Source organism: Mustela erminea, chromosome 3, assembly GCF_009829155.1.
Source record: "Mustela erminea isolate mMusErm1 chromosome 3, mMusErm1.Pri, whole genome shotgun sequence".
Taxonomy (NCBI): domain Eukaryota; kingdom Metazoa; phylum Chordata; class Mammalia; order Carnivora; family Mustelidae; genus Mustela; species Mustela erminea.
This window is the reverse complement of record NC_045616.1, coordinates 26,258,945-26,278,729: the sequence shown is the minus strand read 5'-3', so window position 1 is coordinate 26,278,729 and position 19,785 is coordinate 26,258,945. Positions and strand designations below refer to the sequence as shown.

Genomic DNA, 19,785 nt, shown 5'->3' with positions numbered 1-19,785 from the left:
AAATATTCACTGTAGCAAACAAATTTGTAACCCATTTCTCATATTACCTACACACACAAAAACAAAATTTGATATCCTGGGGTTTATTTGCTGAGGGCGCTTCCCATAAAAGCGAGTGAGTATGCATTGGGAAATTTGTCTGGTTAACTCCTTATGGATAAACGTTAGTCACAAGCATCCCTCCCCGCCCCCCTCCCCGACTCTCGCCCCCAGCACCCTCCCCACCTCCCGACTTCCCGCCTCTCCAGGGCTGGTGACCTAATAGCATTTTTCTTCATGCATATTTTGGCGTCGCCCCATGGCCTGGCTGCCTTCGCCTGTCTGAGTCTTTTGAAATTCCTGCATGTTCGCCCCAGATTAAGCCGAGTGTGTCTCAGGATGTGTGTTCCGTTTTGTTCTTTCCCCTTAACGCTCCCTGTGCAACGTGTCTGGGGGGAGGAGGACAGGACAGGGAGGGAGGGGCAGAGGCGAGGAGCTGTCCGCCTTGCACGTTTCCAATCGCATTACGTGAACAAATAGCGGAGGGGCTGCCGGGCCAGAACTGCTTGTGTAACTTTGCAAACGTGCCAGAAAGTTTAAAATCTCTCCTCCTTCCTTCGCTCCAGACGCTGCCCGCTCGCCGGGGCCACCGCGCCGCTCCCCGTCGCCTTCCAGAAGGACTGGGAAAGAGGAGACAGGCGGGTGCCACGTCCCAGCAGCTGCCTTGACTGGACGAGGGTCTGCAGCCCACCCTCGGTGTTGCTTGTAGGGACTGAGATACCCGCGCTCCGCCCGCCTCCCCGCTTGAAGATTTCTCCCTCCCTCACGTGATTTGGGCCCCGTTTTCCTTTTCTCCGACCAACGACCTCCCGGAGTGGGGACAATCAGGCAAAAGGCAGCGATGCGCTTCGCTTGGACCGCGCTCCTGCTCGGGCCCCTGCAGCTCTGCGCGCTCCTGCGCTGCGCCCCACCGGCCGCTGGCCAGCAGCAGCCCCCTCGCCAGCAGCCGGCGGCTCCGGCCGCCTGGCGCCAGAGGATCCAATGGGAGAACAACGGGCAGGTGTTCAGCCTGCTGAGCCTGGGCTCGCAGTACCAGCCGCAGCGCCGACGGGACCCGGGCACCACCGCCCCGGGCGCGGCCAACGCCGCAGCCCCGCAGCCGCGCATGCCCATCCTGCTGCTCCGCAACCGCACGGCGGCAGCACGCGAGCAAGCTGCAGGCTCGTCGGGGGTCGCCGGCCGACCCAGACCCGCCGCCCGCCATTGGTTCCAAGCTGGCTACTCGCCGTCCGGGGCCCGCGATGCTGGGGACTCGAGAGACGGCAACCGGACGGCGCTGGGAGAGCGCCCGGCGCTCAGTAACCTGCAGCCACCCAGCCGCGTAGACGGCATGGTGGGCGACGACCCGTACAACCCCTACAAGTACTCCGACGACAACCCCTATTACAACTACTATGACACGTACGAAAGGCCCCGGCCTGGGAGCAGGTACCGGCCCGGATACGGCACCGGCTACTTCCAGTACGGTAAGCACCCCCAAGTTGCAGGAGGCAGCCGCGCACCCCTTCCCCAACATTGTGGCTCCCCAACGTGGCTGCATGGGCGCGGCAGGCCTTAGTCCCCGCTGATCCGATCCCTCCCCCTGCGCCTGCCGAGGCAGCCCTGGAATCTGGTGCAAACCGCGCGCCTGGCCCCTCCTGCTCTCTTTCTACTTTGCTCCGCAGCCCTGGGCCTCCCCCGGTCTCCTGCTTTCTGTAGCCGGGTTGCGTGAAGGGTGAAAAGTAAGGGACATGAAGGGACCCGGAGCTGGGGGAGGGGGCACTGGGTTGTCTCACAGCCACCTCTCCCCATCGCCTTCTGACATTTAGGTCTCCCGGACCTGGTGCCAGACCCGTACTACATCCAGGCGTCCACGTACGTGCAGAAGATGTCCATGTACAACCTGAGATGCGCTGCAGAGGAAAACTGCTTGGCCAGGTACCGGCGGGGATCTCCGCGGCCTGGCTGCCCCATCTCGCTTCAGGCGCCGTTCCTGTGCCTGGTTCTGATCGCTCTTGTTCCACGGAGACAGGAGTTGGGAAGTGGGGCAAGAGCTGCGAAGTGGAATGTGGTCTCCTGGGCTTGCGGACCTGGATGGAGAGTTAACATTCTGAAGATTTCTGTGGGTTCTTTCTTTCAAACTGTGACACAAATCAGGGAGATGGGGGCAAACCCTTATCCTGGAGAACTGGGATCTCATGCTCTTTTTCCAAGATCCTCAAACCTTGGAACCAATGGTTTCCCATAACTTTCTAATAAAGAACTGTACAATAAGGTGGAAAAAAATATTGTAATAGGAGAGCTTGTTAATGACCCCTTAAAAAAAAGAGGGCTAACTTGCCAGTGGGGCACCCCTCTTCAGCAAAGGTTAGGTTTTCTTCTTTTGTTTGAGGCCACAATTTAACTTCGTTGTTTTGATATTACTTCAGCTGGAATACGAACATAAGCAAGAGCTTTGTTTTTCAATCAGTCCTAAAATAAAATCATAGCAGTTTGGGGGATGGAATTCTCTGACTTTGCTCCTGGGAAACCAGCAGAGGGAGCAAAAGATGTTTTGATAGGTCTCATAAAAATTTTTCAAGTGGAAAGTGAAAATACTCAACAGCATGTGAATATATATTCACACAAAATATTTTAGAAGGGACAGAGTAATGTTTATCTGTTCAGCTGTATAGTTCTCCCACTCTGACCCTTTATAACTGTCAGGCCGAAGGAAGAGAAGAAAGCTGAACTTACCATTTTTATTCCTTGCATCACTCGCTCCCTAGGATATTTTTACAGTCATGCCATTGTTTTCAAGATAGCTAAGTTACAACATTATTTATCTAATCTGGGTGTACACTTCTAGAATTATTTCCCCACTTTATATTAGGAAAGTGTTTAAAAAGAAACCTATTGCTGAATTCAAAGTTCTTATTAAGCACATAGGATTTTTTTATTATTTGGGATACTTTCTACTCATTCATGTGGTTAAACAAGAAATTATTATAAATACAGAATTTACTTATCACATGTACATTTCTAATGCCAATTTTATTACGCTTTTTCACGTTTTAATTGCAGATTTCCATAGTTGTCGTTCATTCACTCATTCTGCAAATATTCACTGTACTCTGGCCACTTGCCAGGTGCTGTTCTAGTACCTGGAAATTCAGCAATAAACAAAATAAGCAGAATGCCTCTTGCAACTGATAGTCTAGTTGAAGGTGGGAGGTAGTTGCCATTAAAAAATGGAAAAGGTTTTGCTTTAGTCTTCAGTTAATATCCTGTGAAAGTAATAATGTCTTCTTTTTCAAAATCACAGCTCAGCATACAGAGCAGATGTTAGAGATTATGATCACAGGGTGCTGCTAAGATTCCCCCAAAGAGTGAAAAACCAAGGGACATCAGATTTCTTACCAAGCCGACCGAGATATTCCTGGGAATGGCACAGTTGTCACCAGTAAGTGGATGGGCATTCTGGGTACTTCTGAGTGTTTTCCTTTTTCAGAGAGTTCTTGATGCATAAATGCAAAGTCTTATTTCTAGAATTTTCTCTGTGTAATGTGACAATATCAACGGAGTCTATTTTTAAGAACATACATCAACTACCAGATCCTGTTTTTAAAATCTTCTACGTTCAGCTTATTAAAACCGCTGATAGGATACAGCAATTGGCTTCACTAGAATTTTATTCCAATGTACTACAGGTAAGATTTCTAAAAAAGCTTGTTATAGACAAAAATCATCTATAGTTAGCTAGCATTTTTTTAAAAAAAATTATTGATTTGAAAGAGAGAGAGAGTTGAGGGAACCAGTGGGAGGAGGGGCAGAGGGAGAAGCAGACTCCACAGAGAAGGGAGCCCAACATGAGGCTCAATCCCAGAACCCCGAGATCATAATCCTAGCTGAAAGCAGATGCTTAACCAACTGAGCTATGCAGCTGCCCTACTTAGCATGTAATAAAAACCACAAGTACTTATCAGAAGGATTCATACACCAGTCTCAAAGAAAGAGAGAGATGATATACTCCATGAGCTGAGAAGAACCTACCTCTATATTTTAAAATGCCTGTGTCAAACCCAGGGTAATTGTCTGTTCTATCCTAAATTTAATGATCTCTATATAAAGTGATTCTATAATTTGCCTTGGTAACTTGCCTAGGAATCCCGGTAATGTCGGGAAATACTGATGGATGTCCAGAAACCTTCTGCAACTGGAGCCAATTTTTTCTTGTTCTTCCCTCATGTGAGAAGATACACATCTCAGGACCTTAAATGAAATGAGAAAGGCAGATATGAACACCTAATTTTCTGATAAAATAGAATTATTTTGTATCTAAATAGAAGTTTATACTAAAAAGTTTATATTAGTATAAACGATGTGGGGAAAACATAGCAGTACTTTTCCTTTGCATTTTAGTAATGGTTTTACATTTTTTAAAAATCTCACAGAAACGTCCCAAGAGTCATGTGCTCTTCTTTTATTTGGAATAAAACATCAGGACCGCCAGCCAAAAGAAACAGACTAGAGAGCATATGGCAGGTTTTACTTAAACACAGATCATTTAGTGTCTATTTCTACTTAATATTCAAAGATAAAACAGGGTGGAATAGGAAAACAAAATACTCAAAATAAGTCCTTTTTTCTTATAAGCAAAGTTAAAGGCTTACAGGTTTGATAGATGGTCCTGGGGGGAAAAAGCCAGCATGAATCTGGCTTTAAGAAGGTAAGTGGGATCTCACTTGTAATGTGGAAACAAGTGTGGGAGGCCGTGGGGAAGTCATCTAAAGTCCTCATGACTTTCTCTGTGTGTTCTTGACCTGTGTCTCTGTGTTGTGTGGGACATCAGACATTATCACAGCATGGATGAATTCAGCCACTATGACCTCCTTGATGCCAGCACCCAGAGGAGAGTGGCTGAAGGCCACAAAGCAAGTTTCTGTCTTGAGGACACATCCTGTGACTATGGCTACCACAGGCGATTTGCATGTACTGCTCATACACAGGTGGGTTGGCTCCCTGACCTCAGGAACCCACAGGCTTCAGAGAGAAAACAGTATGGTCTTCTCTTTTTCTTTCCTCCTGCCAGTCCTTTATAAACTGTTTGATGTAGGGGGTCATCTATCAAGATGGAAAATAATTGGGAAAAGGAAGCTGGTTGCTTGATGACTCAAATTATTATCATTAAAGTATTTATTTTTAGAAAGGGTGAGAAAGGACAGGGAGGGGCAGAAGAAGAGGGAGAGAGGGAACCTCAACCAGGCTCCAAGCCCAGAGTGGAGCCCGACCTGGGGCGTGATCTCACAACCCTGAGATCATGACCTGAACTGAAATCAAGAGTTGGACATTTAAAAGTGACTGAGTTACCCAGGCACCCCAAACTCAAATTATTTTTAAAGAATTTCATCATCATAGAAGGTCAATGTGCATAATCATTGTGTTCTACAGTGAAAAGCAGAGGTTTAGTGCCTGAGTCAATTGGACTGGTTTCCAGTATCTGCACTCATTCTGTACTCTTTAACTGGCTTGGTAAATAATGGTGAAGACACTTCTGCTTTCTCACCTTCAAAACCATTCTTGCCTCCAATCTTAAGCTAGAGAGAGAATGGTGATTGGGGTTAGCCAAAGAGAGAAACTAAGTTTCTTAAAAAGCACTTTAAAACCGGTTTCTTTTAAGCATGCAAATGGGAGCAGAAGGACACAATTTCTTTCTCCACGCATATGTAGTTAAACCTACAGTATAATTGATGTCAGATGTCCTTTGGATGGATTTTTAAAAAAATAGTGCTGACCTAAGCAGTGTGTATGTCTTATAATGGGAAAATGTGTGTCAGTTAAAAGCTATGCCAGTATTTCCATAAGAAACCTTCATTTGTAAGAGGACATTATAATTTTTGTCCAGCCGAAATCTTGGCAAGGAGCAGTGAACATACATAAGGCAGGGCACGAGGGGAGCAGCAGCTGGCAGCTCGGGCAGCACATTCCAGGGCTGTGGCAGGAAGCTTTTTAGTGACCTAAATGTTACCACTGCTTCTTTCTCTGAACTTAAAAACATCAGAGCAATTGGAGGGGGCAAGGTTCAATTCCACATGCTCTGGGGGCAGCACTTACTCTCTAACTAAAAGTTGATGCAAACTACCCACACATTACACATATGTGGGCAGAGAGATTCCCTTTCCGCTCAGCGATCTCCATAGTGGTCACCCGCCTGGGCAGGGGCCCTGGAGTTTATTCTCTCCATTTAGAAAAAAAGGCAATCTAGGCAGCTTTTTGTTGAAATATTTGACTTTCTGTCTATAGGTATTTATGGCACTTCTGGTCTTCCAGGGAGACCCCATCTCATTTCCTTCCTTATTAATCATCTTCCATGCATGTCCCGTTTAACCACTGTTCACCAGGTCTTGCATTACAAGTGGTTGGCGTATTTATGTTTTTCACTAGACTGGTGGTTCTTGAACATGGACTTCATTTAAAGGGGCAAAACCACTCTCACAAAGCCCCAGTGTTGACTTAGAATAGTTGTATTACAAGGTTGTTAGAATGTATCCAAACAGAAAAGTAGATATAACTTCCTTAATATCTACACTTCCATAAAACTCCTAAGTTCTGAGCTAAAAAATTGACATTTTCAACATATGTGAAACTGGAAACAGTTACAGTGACCTCACTAATTTAATGTAAACATCAGTTCTCTTTTGCTAAAACAGCTAATTTAGATGGCATTGGCTAAGGCTCTACATTTCTTTTCTTTTTCTTTTCTTTTTTTTTTTTTTTTTAAGATTTTATTTATTTGAGAGACATGAGTGGCAGGTGGGCAGAGGGAGAAACAGGTTCCCCACTGAGCAGGGAGCCTGACATGGGGCCCGATCCGACGACCCTGAGATCATGACCTGAGCCAAAGGCAGAGCTTAACTGGCTGAGCCAACCAGGTGCCCCAAGGTTCTACATTTCATCTGTTTTTAAAGTTTGACCTTGGGGCGCCTGGGTGGCTCAGTGGGTTAAGGCCTCTGCCTTCAGCTCAGGTCATGATCTCAGGGTCCTGGGATCAAGTCCTGCATCGGGGCTCTTTGCTCAGCGGGGAGCCTGCTTCCCCCTTCCCCACTCCTTCTTCCACCCCCTCCCTCACCCCTGCCAGCCTCTCTACCTGCTTCTGATCTCTGTCTGTCAAATAAATAAATAAAATCTTTAAAGAAAAAATAAAAATAAAGTTTGACCTTGAATATAGGACATGCCTGATATTTTAACAGCCTTAAAAATTCCCATTACTTGTTCGCTAGTTCAAATAATCAAAGTTAAAACTTAACTTAAATCCTGCCAGCTGGAGTACCAATTTCAGCACTCTTTAAAGCTCTTTTGTTCACTTGAAGGTAAGATCAGCATTGTGGTGTTCTTTAAAGTCTTAAACACATAGTAGCTCATCCAATGGAGGTATTACAAAGCCATGGGAGGCCGTAGGACTTCTTGTTAGCCACAAGTAGCAACATTTAAGATAGCTAATGCTTACTGAGTATCTAATATGTGCCAGAATCAGAATTAATGTGCTGGGCCCAGAAATTGAAAAATCTTTATATGGTTCTCCCCACTGAAGCACAGGTACTTTTGAGGTTGGCCTGTCTGTGTTATTGTGTGTTGTGTGAGAGCACAGGGCTGTGCCATTCTTCCCCAATCCAGCAAGATCCACACAAGCATCACTAGAATATGCTCAGAGGATTTTGCCTTCTCTTTGGTGACCAAAGTGATCTTAAATGCCAAAGAAATTTTGGGAGCCAAAATGAAATAGCAGTAAGACTTAAAATGATTCTAGCATATGCTTTTAAATTTACTTTAGGTTAGTATTCAAATGAAAATACAACAATTCAAACTTCTCCAGAAGAACTATTGGAATCAAGAAGATACCTACAGACTCCAATTTGAGCACATTTCCCCAGATTGTAACTTTCTGGAGAACAAGGACCCTATCTTACTGGAATTTTTCTCTTACCTGCCTGTAGAAGGCACTAATTTCCTTACTGAAGTGAATATCTTAGCAAATGGAGTGATGTGGTGGTATTCATTTTCTGAGGCATACATTCATCCCTTTAATTCAATAATGTCTTTCAGTGGCAATGTGAGAGAGAGAGAATAGTGTGGCTGGGACCCAGGGACCCTGGGCCCTGAACATCTAAATGGAAAGCCAGCTCAGCCACTTACTAGCTATAATATCCTTGAGTGACCTGATTGACCTCAAAGTGACTCGTTTTCCTCACCTGCAAAATGGGGATAAGAATAGCACCAATTTAATGTACTTGTGAAAAATGAATTTATAGATGTAGCATGTTTAAAACTGCACCTGGCACATGCTGCCTACTTTATCAACATTAGCGACTCAAAAATGCAACAAAGACGCCACCCTCAGGGAGTTTCTAATCTCTAGCAAGATAGATTCTTAGACGGTAACATTATAATACAGAGCATTAGAGAACAAACACTAAAAAATCGGGGCATTCAGAGTAAAAGGAAGGTGATTTCCAAGAGAAAGTGGGGAGGATCGTACTGAGGTCATGAGAGACAGGTGGATTATTACAGGGCCTTTATTCCTGAACTGGTGATATTCTAGAATTTTGATGGAGGCCTATTCTGTCCCTTAAGATTATATTTCTCACTGGTGGTTGATGACACTTTTAAGAAGCTAGATGTACTACTACTTATATTAGTCCTGTATTTTTTTAGCTGGAGGTGCTATAAGGCTGAGTAATATATACTTCTCAAAGGAGATGCAATATAAGTATAGTTTTATGTCAGACTCTTATAAGTACTAACTTAAAGTTTAATTTGCAAATGATAATCATATTTATTAATATATTCTAACCATATGCCACCTTTTTACATTTTCAAATTTTATTTGTTTTAGGGGTTGAGTCCTGGCTGCTATGATACCTATAATGCAGACATAGACTGCCAGTGGATTGATATTACGGATGTAAAACCTGGAAACTACATTTTAAAGGTAGAGACCTTTGAAAATAGAAACCTTTCATTTATTTTGACTGCAACTCAATGGGCTCCCCCTTCTGAATTCACTTTTCAATAATCACGATCCTGCAAGCAATTCTATGTCTCCCTAGAAATATTTCTAAACCAACCTACCTATAGGAAAAAGATATTTTAAGGAACTTGGGGGAGAATGTAGACCCTCCTTCTATAAGTTCTCCAGAATTTCACCACTTCCCTTACCTTTAAAATCCCCTCCCTGCTTCATCTAGTTGAAGCATTTCCTTGTTCTAGCCCTGTGGAAATGGGAAGAAATTAACCAGCGAAACACTGCTGATGAAATCTGAAATGTGGATGATGTTTACATTGCCTAGGTCAGTGTGAACCCCAGCTACCTGGTGCCTGAATCGGACTATTCTAACAATGTCGTGCGCTGTGAAATCCGCTACACGGGACACCATGCGTATGCCTCGGGCTGCACAATTTCACCGTGAGTCCTATTCTCCTAGCTTAGTCATTCTCTTCTCAAAGGGTTTTAGTTCACTGACAGGCGTTATATATATGTCTGTTTCTTTTCTTTTTTCTTTTTTTTTTTTTAAAGATTTTATTTATTCATTTATCTGAGAGAGAGACAGTGAGAGACGAGAGGGTCAGAGGGAGAAGCAGACTCCCCGTGGAGCTGGGAGCCAGATGCGGGACTCAATCCCGGGACTCCGGGATCACGACCTGAGCCGAAGGCAGCTGTTAAACCAACTGAGCCACTCAGGAGCCCCTCTTTTTTCTTTTTTTAAGTTAATATTTTTATTTTTATTTATTTGAAAGCAAGAGAGAGAGCAGAAGCAGGAGGGGGCAGAAGGAGAGGGAGAAGCAGACTCCTGACTGAGCAGGGAACCTGACTCAGGATTTGATCCCAGGACCCTGAGATCATGACCTGATGGGGGCAGATGCTTAACTGCCTGAGCTGCCCAGGAACCCCTACCTGTGTCTGTTTCCATTATTACTGCAGTTTCTTGTAAAATGGTCTGTGCTATCACATAATTAGAGCCGATCTTTCTTTGCTGATGCTAGAAAAGGGGGTGGGGAGATGTACTCAGGTTTTTATCAATCTAAAGCTTAGCTTCTAAGATAAGACATACACACAGAACACACTGTTTACCCCAAAAAGCCTGTGTGGTTGCTGAATATGTAAAGCATGCGATACGCAGTGTGGATGACCTTGTGGGATCCCAAACAGTTGGATTTCCTGTCTCTCTGCCAGCGTCCATGAAGCAGCTCTGAAGACATTCCTAGAGTTCTTTAAAGTGTCTTTTGAAAATCACTGCCTTAAAGTACTCTACTGAAGAGGTCAGACCGCCCATTCCGTAGGAACCAAGATTTTACAAATTCAAGTTCCAAAATCACAAGTACTAGAAAAATACCCTATACAAAGGAGGGGTGTGTGGAGGTCCCTCCACCGTTTGCTTAGCCCTGAGACCCTTCTGGGAATAAAATCTCGGAGGGAATCCCAGCATGTGAATATTAACAGGGGTGATGCTGGGATGAAAGTAATGGAGCAAAGTTAGGTAGTTTAATTGGCTTGTCTCTGTGCTCCTCCATCCTTGAAGCCCTGTCTGCTCTAGTGTTGCGGGATTAGCGAGCCTAACCACCTGTGTCCCCTGTGACTGAGACCAACCATGAAAACACCTTTAGAATGACACTGAATATACATCAACATGGGAGGAGCACCAGCGCCTCTGGGGTCACGTGGGGACTTGGCACAAAGCTACACCAGCAACTTAATACACATTTCTCCTGGATACACAACCCAGGACACTGGTTGGCCACACGTCAATCTGTAGTTTGTGGGACTGCCCAAACTCACCTCAGCCTGGTTGTGCAGGTTCTTCCCCACCCCTGGGCTCCTGGCTGGGGGTAGGTGAGGCTTCCATAGAGCAGTCCCTTTTCCACAGACACGGCCATGCACTGTGGCTTGGGCTGCATTCACCTCGGAGGGAGCCCTTTCCTTCTTCCATAAAGGAGCTGAGCCTGTGCTCGGCAAGTGTTATCACAGCTTTAGGGATAGACGCAGCCTATGACGGCAAAGGGACAGCATCGAAAAAATATGACCACATATATCCTTCTGAACGTGCACACCATGCAGAAAACCTGGCTGGGTTTATGGCCCCTATTGTGTGGAGCTGATCAAAGTAGAAATGCAAATCCTCAGCACATCAGTGTCATTGAAGCTAAAATAAATGAAAATAATGTCAAATACATGGATTAATTAATTTCTCTTAATTTTTAGGATTCCTTATTCACTCATTCTCTTTATTCATTGGCTTTCTCACTTTTGAGCTATGTATTTATTGAGGTCCTACATGAGGTATTCGAGAGTGAGGCGAAGATAAATATGATTTCTGACCCCTCCCTGTCCCTTGTAGCTGTATTACACCCAGACTCTTGTCTATCACTGCAACCCTGGGTTTAGGCTGGCCACCGTGTAGTCTCTTATTCAACACTCCAACAGGAGACAAATGACCCTCTCCTTCGGGGGAACTTAGGATGAGGAAAACTGAGGGGCTGAGAGAAATACACATAAAACTGTAATAGAGAGACACTATGAAAATTCCATGATTGGTAAGATAAAATGCAGGGGAAACAGAAGGACCTCTAGGTGAGCCCCCGGTCCAATGGCTGAGAACAAGTCTGGAGATGTGACTCTTGTGGCATAGAATGTTTCTGAATGGAATCTACTGAATTGGATATCGCCAGGTATTTAGAATAAATAAAAATGGTTACATTACTCCAGCACAAAGTTGTTCTTTTTGTTTTGAAACCAGTTGTTACTGACTGTAACTATATTGTAAGAGGGGTTGAGGTAACATTTTAATAAGCCATATGGATCAGATGGAAATATGGAAATGAAAGGACCCATAGTGATTTGTAATCAAATAACAAGAACCACTTTATGAGGTGGGAAAAAATAATGAGAGATGTGCAGAGACCTTGAGAGGGGAACCCTCGCCTTCAGGAGAATGATGCCTGCCTCCTTTATTCTGACCTTCACTTCTGGTCTCCCTTGCTAAGGATCAGCATTCAGAGGAAGGAGACGTCTCCTCTGGCTGACATTCGGGAGTGGCTCTAGGGCAGCATGTGAGCTGGGCCTTGAAGGCTGAGGAGGACTGCACGGAGGGTGGCAGGGGGAGCAGCTCAGGAAGGGAATGCCAGGAGGAGTCAGTACCACCGGCAGCGAGAAACTGCAAGGCATACTTGGAAAACCCAAACTTCTAGTGTGGCTAAGGAGTTAAGATTTGGGTGAAAAGGATGGAAGAGTAAGTTGGGACCTGATCAAAAGGAAGCACTGACGAGCAGGCTAAGAAGTCTGAACTTCAGTCTGAAGGCCATGGGGAGTCTTTGAAGCTCCTTGAGCAAGGAGAGTAGCTTGCCTAAAGCTGTGTGGTCAGTCTGGTGGCTCTGACAGCAGCCAGCATATGATTCCCTTGGTGATGTTATTGTACCTTTTTAAGCCTTCAAGATCTATCATACCTCAGTTCGCTTAATGTTTTCATGCTAATCACGTACTGGAGAACATTCCACTGGTGTGTAAAAACTACCCAGGAGGACAGCGTATATCTTTGATAGATCTACTCTGCCTCTTTTTTTTTTCTTTTTTTAAAGATTTATTTATTAGAGAGAGAAAGAAAGAGTGAGCACGAGTGAGTGCCTGGTACGCGTGCATGTGCGCTGGGAGAGGAGCAGAGGGATCCAGAGAATGTCAAGCTGACTCCACACATAGAACCCAGTGCTCAGTCATTAAGCCTCTACCTCTGGCTCAGGTCATGATCCCAGGATCCTGAGATAGAGCCCTCATCAGGGTCCCTGCTTAGCAGGAAACCTGATTCTCCCTCTCGCACTCCCCCTGCCTGTGTTCCCTCTCTCGCTGTCTCTCCTTAAAAACACACACACACAAAACCCAGTGCAGGGGAGGGATTTCAGGACCCTGAGATCACGACCTTAGCGGAAAGCAAGAGCTGGATGTTTAACCACCCAGGAGCCCCAGCTCTCTCCCTCTTTTTCCTCATTGTCAACAAAACGTATGAACTGAGGGACTGTGACCCAGTTCAGTTTTATGACCTTATGATTTAAATTCTCCTCTCACAAAACTTAATATTTGGAAATCACTGGTTTATGATTTGGAGTGCTTAGTTTTTTTACATGGGGATCTATGATCACAGTATAAAAACCGTATTGGATTGGCTGGCTTTGACTCAGTCTCTGCCTATTAAGGCATCCATCTAGGTCCAAAATCGCCCTGGGAAAGGAGTAACTTGAGATGGCACAGAGGCCAGGGACCTGCTTCTAGATGGATACGCCCCAAACCATGGAGTAAACATGCTCCATGGAGTGAACTCCTCTGGACGGGGCTGCTGTTCCTTTAAGTCCTGATTTACTCTTGATTACTTCAGAGGCTATTTCTTTTAACTCTAAACATTAAGTCTGTAGGTATCAGGCATACACTTTCTGTAGCTAACAGAGTCACTTCCTTCAAATCATCGTTAAAATAATGTATTAGTGGGTAATTTCATAGGGTGACTACTGCATAGGTGGAGGAAAACTGCTAGAGATTTTTTTTTTAAAGGGTCCACGTTAAACTTGTCTACTGTACTCATTCATAATATTATCAAGTTATTAATTTGTCTTATTTTGTTTTCTTAATCTAGGTATTAGAAAGCAAGCCAAAACTCCCAATGGATCAATCAGTGCCTCGTGTTCTGAAGTGGGAAAAAAATAGATTAACTTCAGTAGGATTTATATATTTTGAAAGAACAGAAAACAACAAAGGAATTTTTGTTTGGACTGTTTTATAACAAAGCACATAACTGGATTTTGAACATTTAAATTGGCCTTACTTGGGAAATTTTTAATATTATTCATATTACTTTGTGAATGAACAGTGTTTCCATTCTGTAGATGCACACTTTGGCTCTTTGACGGATATCCAAATTTCTTATGCTCCTTTGGAAATTATGGTGTAAAGGGGAAAATAACATTTTAGCGAATGAGCCAAAATTACCATTAACTGAAAATTTTCTTAACTTCAGTGAACCATAACAATAACTGCTTGTATTTGTCTTCGCATAGATTAATTTAGAAAGGAGGCTCCTACTGTTCAAGTAGATACAGACACATCTGGTGCTGAGGAAGGAACAAACATTACCATTGGTGTCAAGAAATATTACTATATAGCAGAGAAATCGCAATATATGTACTCAGATAGTTACATCCCTATATAAATTTTTATGTTTACATTTTAAAGTTAGTAAACTCCTGTCTTTCTGTTTAATGTACAATTTCAGTCTGACTTAAGTCAGCTTTTGTTTCGGAACAAATTAAGAAACTGAGCTGCCCAACTCCCGTCTGACATTCGTTGATGCTCTCTCAATTCTTTAATTTTCCTATGGGCAGAGACCTTGTAAGTGGCATTCTTAAAATCACCATTCTGGGGACTGGTGTACGGAGGACAGTTTTGTCTACGGGAAGTCATTCTGATGATAGATGCAATATATTTAGAGAAACCATATATGCGCTTAAGTAAGTACTGAAAAATTTTCCTGGTTGACATAAAAATCATACAAACAAGTCCCCCAAACCACAGCTGTCTCTCAAATACTTTAAAACATTAATGAAAAATACCTTGGGATTTTCAACTTGTCTACATTTTTTTTTAATGTTCCTCTTTTTAAATGAAGAATGCTAAAAATATTTGAATAATCCAGAATATATAACATAATATCTGGATATAGGAACATTATCAGGTCATCCAGGACTCAGTAATATATATGTATTTTTTCTGTGTTGTCTGAAGTATAAACCAAAAACCATGTAACATTACATAGTTGAGGTGTTGGTGAATAAGGGGGAAAAAATAACTTTCTGTAAAACAAACAACTATGCTGCATAATGAGACAGCTGTGATTTTATTTTAAAACTGTGAAACCACGTGCCACAACAAAATTTGGAAAATTGCCTTTTTTATTTTCCCCTAGTTCCAAAAGGTGCAGAGAGAAATCAAATGACACTTTTAAGTTAGTGGTGCTTAGGCAGAAGTCTTACTACATTACCCAGTATAAAAATCTCAAGTGAGAGATTTCTAGTTTGGTAGAATTTAAAATTGAGTTGGTAAGCTGGTATCATACATCACAGAGTTGTGAAGTCCACACCAACTACGAGGAGTCGTTTCGCACTAGTGCCTAGTGCAGCAAGGGGGGCTAGAGACGGACAGTCATCCGGGGTGGAAGTCAACCTCATCTGCTGGGGCACATACTGACCAATGGAGAATGCAACTTGATAGAGACCCAGAACTTCCACTGAGCTAGTATCTGAGCTATGGAGTAACTTCTTTGATGTACCTCTTTGCCTTAAGTTGCTTATTTAGTTTTAAGACTGTAGAATGATCCTTTCAAGTCATATTCTTTCCTCATAGAGATATTTTAATATACTTCCTTAAAAACAAAAACAAAAACAAAAACAAAACTACTGTCAGTATTAATACTGAGCCAGACTGGTATCTACATATTAAGGCCTATCATTTCATTGAGATTCTTACCCTTGTAAAAACGCTATTACGGCCTTGGGACACATCTGAGAAGACATTTGCTATCATTCACTGAGCCTTCCATCTGTCTGTCCACCCATCAACATTTGAGGGTCTGATACATGTCAGGCACTTATATGGTAGGTCTTGGGATATTTAAAAAAAGCAAAAACAACAACAACAACAAAACACACAAAAAAACACCCCATCTCCTAACCTCAGTAAGTATAAAAAAATGTCATTCTTACCCTTTAGATTCACCTTATGTCATTTTTAACAGTTATAAGTACATGTCTAAAAATTTTCTATTTTTAGCACTATTGTTTTTCATGACCATATTTTATTTTAAAAAATAAGTTAAAATAAATAGTTATATGCATGTATGTGTTACTAATAATTAAAACTATGTTTTCAATCCTTGAAATGTCTGCCTCTTAAATATAACACCTACTATTGGGTTGATTTTGAAAAAAAAATTCAATTAGGAGGCTAAAGATTCTTTCTTATTCCTTATGTAAATATTCCTTCCTTCCACTACCCCTAAACAATCCCAAACAACTCACAGGTATTGATTTAACACTTGATATTTTTGAACCTCAAGGGATCTCTCCTCTGAATAACCATAAAAACTCGCATATAATGATTAACTGGTAAAAGTCATCCATTAATAAAATTTAAATAAAAACCCTAATCCAGTCTTACCAAATTCCACATAAGATATTTTTATAATAGGAAGTAGAAGTAAACCTAAGAATGTTGAGTACTGAAAAGGGACTGGCTTTTAGACTAACAAAGACTCTGAAAAAAATGGGATAAATAGGAAAGTAATTTATTGACTCCTTCCATATGCCATTTTAGCAGTTTCATAACTATTCAGACTGTAGTCTGGATTAAAGATGTCTCTGAGGCTAGGATTCAGTCTCCCAATAGTACTATAATGTGCGAATCCACAACTATCCACAAGAATTCATTGCCCATTTCCAGGAAATCTTTATTTTTTTACATAGTAATTTTTTTCACAATCTCTATCATCTAATTATTCACTAAGTATTATTCGTAATAATGAACATTTTTTTCTCTCTCTGAAATCTTTTAGGAAATTCACACTTATAAACATCCCCAATATTCAGATTATGGAACAAATGCAGTGCACTAAAATGACTGTGGCAGATGAGAATTCATCTCCAGCAAACTTTCTGAAAATGTAGACAATATTTTGTTTAAACATAACTTGTTTTGATATTAACCGTACTGTCACTGATAAGTAAAAATTACCCCTTTTCTATACTTTTTATGTTTAGAATTCATATTCACAATCAACATATTCAATCAATAGCTCAATTTCATTCCCAACTACCAAAAGTCCTGGGCCACTTTTGAACACTTAAAGCATTTCGTTTATCCTTCAAACCAAAATGGTGCTGAGATATTTCAACTTGAATGTAAAATGTATTAAGTCTTAGCTCACAGGTTATAAACTTTTAAGCAATATATAACTGCTTGCTACAAACTAAGTGACATGTGATCTGGTATTGTAGTGTTTTTAATGAAGTTTTACTTTCTTCCAAAATTTTCAGGTAACCTATTTGTAAAACATATGTAACTTCTTTGAAGAGCTCTTATTTTAAATGCCCAGACACTGGCTTTATATTCTTCTTTACACGCTCACATTCTTTTATTATATGCTTATATTATGGATTGCAAGATATGTAAAAATGCCTTGAATAAATGATTTCAAGTGTCTGTAGTGGTCATTTGTTGTTAAGTATAAATAAATGATAGGACTTTCATTTTAGGTTAAACTCTTAAAACCACGTCTATGGTTGGTGGTTTTGCTTAACTGCTTTTTGTATCAATAAATTGTTTAATGAGCTCACATAACTCGAAACTTGTTTTTGATGGGTAAGAATCTAGCTGATGTTTCTTTCTTCTTTTTTTTTCTTTTTAAGAGAGGGAGTGGAAGGTAAAGAAGGAAAGAGAGAACCCTAAGATGTTGAGCGGGATGTGGGGCTCAATCTCACAACCCTAAGACCATGACCTGGGCTGACATCAGGAGTTGGATGCATAACCGACTGAGCCACCCAGACACCCCTCTAGTTGATGTTTTAAAAAGAAACTCATATATGAACGGATCCTAACCTTAGTCACCATTACCAACAACATCTAGGGATGGAGAGCAGGCATTAAGAAAAGAACCACACTGCGCAAAGTTTATAAGAAATATACCTGAGCCTAAATACTCAGCAGACTTATAGTTATTATAAGCAGTTATTATAAGCAGACTTATAGTTATTATAAGCAGTTCATTATAAGCAGTTATTTATAAAAAGAGAACCAATGCTGGGGTGCCTGGGTGGCTCAGTGGGTTGAGCCTCTGCCTTCGGCTCAGGTCATGATCCCAGGGACCTGGGATCGAGCCCCGCATCGGGCTCTCTGCTTGGCAGGGAGCCTGCTTCCCCCCACCCTCTCTCTGCCTGCCCCTCTGCCTACCTGGGATCTCTGTCAAATAAATAAATAAAACCTTTTAAAATAATTAAGGATTACTGTGATAGCAGTAATCCTTAATTAAATGTGTACCAGATTAGCCTGGAAGCTGGTAACCTGGAAGGGCAAAGAGGCCCCAAACTGTGGGCAAGTGCTTCGGGGGGACAATTTGCTAAATTACTTCACAAAAGCAATTTACTTTTAACAAGCTCTTGCAGGTAAAATGGATGTAAGGGTTGTCAATGGAATTCTGCCAATCTGAGTTGTACAGTATCTGTGACAGTACCGATTCCATGCTTCCCTCACCTGCTCAAGGCCAAGTGCCCAAACATACTTCCGTTACTAATGAAAAGATGATTTCTTTTGTCTCATCAGTGGTCAGTGTTTCAAGCACTGTTCATTCAACCAAAAGCTCATGAACCAAAGACAGGGTAGGGAGGATCTTTCCTTCTACTAGAAAATTTGACTGCCTTAGGTTACTTACTTATTTATGTAAAGATTTTATTTACTTATTTATTTGAAACACAGAGGGAGAATATCAAGAGAGAGCACAAGCAGGGTGAGCAGCAGGAGAGGGAGAAAAAGGCTCCCCACTGAGCAAGGAGCCCAGTGCGGGGCTCCAACCCAGGACTTGAGATCATGACCTGAGCCAAAGGCAGACACCAACTACCAACCGAGCCACCCAGGGGCCCTATGATTTTTTAGTATTTCTAATCCTTGCCAAAGATATTAGTAGAGGATTAACACAGAGTCTGAATACTCACTTAAAGCACGTGTGCAGGAATTCCCATTTCGCAAGATATGCTGCTAGAAAGAATCCCATAGAAAAATTGATATGGGAGACCTTACCTCTATGGTGGAGATTCCCAATACATATTCCCATGTTAAAGAATCTCAGAACCCCCGAACCACCTTGTCTGTGTTATCCAGTGTTTTCAAACTTGTTTTACTACAAAAATCTCTCTCCCTTTTTTTTAATGACACTCATTATTCTGTTAAACCATTTATCTTGGAAGACTTTGGGATATGACATACTAATTATCAGTTCATAAAAATGAAATCATTTATAAATTAATTAAAACAAATATATGATAGTGGTAGTATTGGGGCTGTGGGACACAGAAATGCCTAAAACCCACTAACTTACTGCTTGCCTTGCATTCTAAAAACCTAATGGTTAAATGGGATCCTTTCAGGGAAACAATCATTTTAGTCTCTAAACCATGTGCTAGTTTAGAAGGAAAAATAGATCTTTCCTATTTGTCAAATAACTTGAATGCTTTATGTACTCCTTACTAAAATCTCTCCTCTCCCAGATATTAGTTGTTTATAAAACTCAGGGTAAGTCATTCATTTTCTTCATTCATCTTGTGTAACTGAAATAATTTTGTAATATGTAATAGTGTAATTTAAGTAAATTTCAAGTAAACGTTAATACTCCCCACAGTGGGCAGGAAGAAACAAGGTTGGAAATGAATGACTTGGAAGGATATATGCATATATTTATAATTAGCTGCCAATAATTTGCTGCTTAACTAAGGGAATAGGCACCAAATCAGGAGGGAGAGGAAAAATAAAGTCACAAACCAAAAGGTGAACCATCAATTCAAGGACAAAGGATGTGCTTATGCCACTGTTAGAAAGAGAACATTGCAGGGCACCTAGTGGCTCAGTCGGTTGGGCACCTGCCTTCAGCTCGGCTCATGATCCCAGGGTCCTAGGATCAAGCCCTGCACTGGGCTCCTTGCTCAGTGGGG

General features: G+C 42.0%; 1 protein-coding gene across 3 annotated transcripts; it reads left to right on the top strand.

Moving 5' to 3' along the window:
- Window positions 1–293: 293 nt before the first annotated feature.
- On the top strand, window positions 294–16,594 carry LOX (lysyl oxidase). Of its 3 annotated transcripts, XM_032335464.1 has the most exons (8): window positions 294–380; window positions 606–1,505; window positions 1,848–1,956; window positions 3,323–3,460; window positions 4,850–5,006; window positions 8,891–8,986; window positions 9,345–9,460; window positions 13,671–16,594. In XM_032335464.1, the coding sequence occupies exons 2-8, from the start codon at window positions 881–883 to the stop codon at window positions 13,675–13,677; spliced, it is 1,248 nt and encodes a 415-aa protein (XP_032191355.1). In that variant the 5' UTR covers window positions 294–380; window positions 606–880; the 3' UTR covers window positions 13,678–16,594. The 3 variants fall into 3 exon arrangements, with proteins under 3 accessions (XP_032191355.1, XP_032191356.1, XP_032191354.1); XM_032335463.1 differs by lacking the exon at window positions 294–380 and having other exon boundaries at window positions 464–1,505; XM_032335465.1 differs by lacking the exons at window positions 294–380; window positions 13,671–16,594 and having other exon boundaries at window positions 461–1,505; window positions 9,345–9,464.
- The last annotated feature ends 3,191 nt before the right edge of the window (window positions 16,595–19,785 follow it).

Excerpts from the sequence above, each read along its gene's own strand:
- LOX (XM_032335464.1), top strand. The coding sequence starts at position 881 with ATGCGCTTCGCTTGGACCGCGCTCCTGCTCGGGCCCCTGCAGCTCTGC. Across the intron at positions 1,957-3,322 it reads GAGGAAAACTGCTTGGCCAG|CTCAGCATACAGAGCAGATG; the intron begins GTACCGGCGGGG and ends TCAAAATCACAG. Across the intron at positions 5,007-8,890 it reads CATGTACTGCTCATACACAG|GGGTTGAGTCCTGGCTGCTA; the intron begins GTGGGTTGGCTC and ends TATTTGTTTTAG.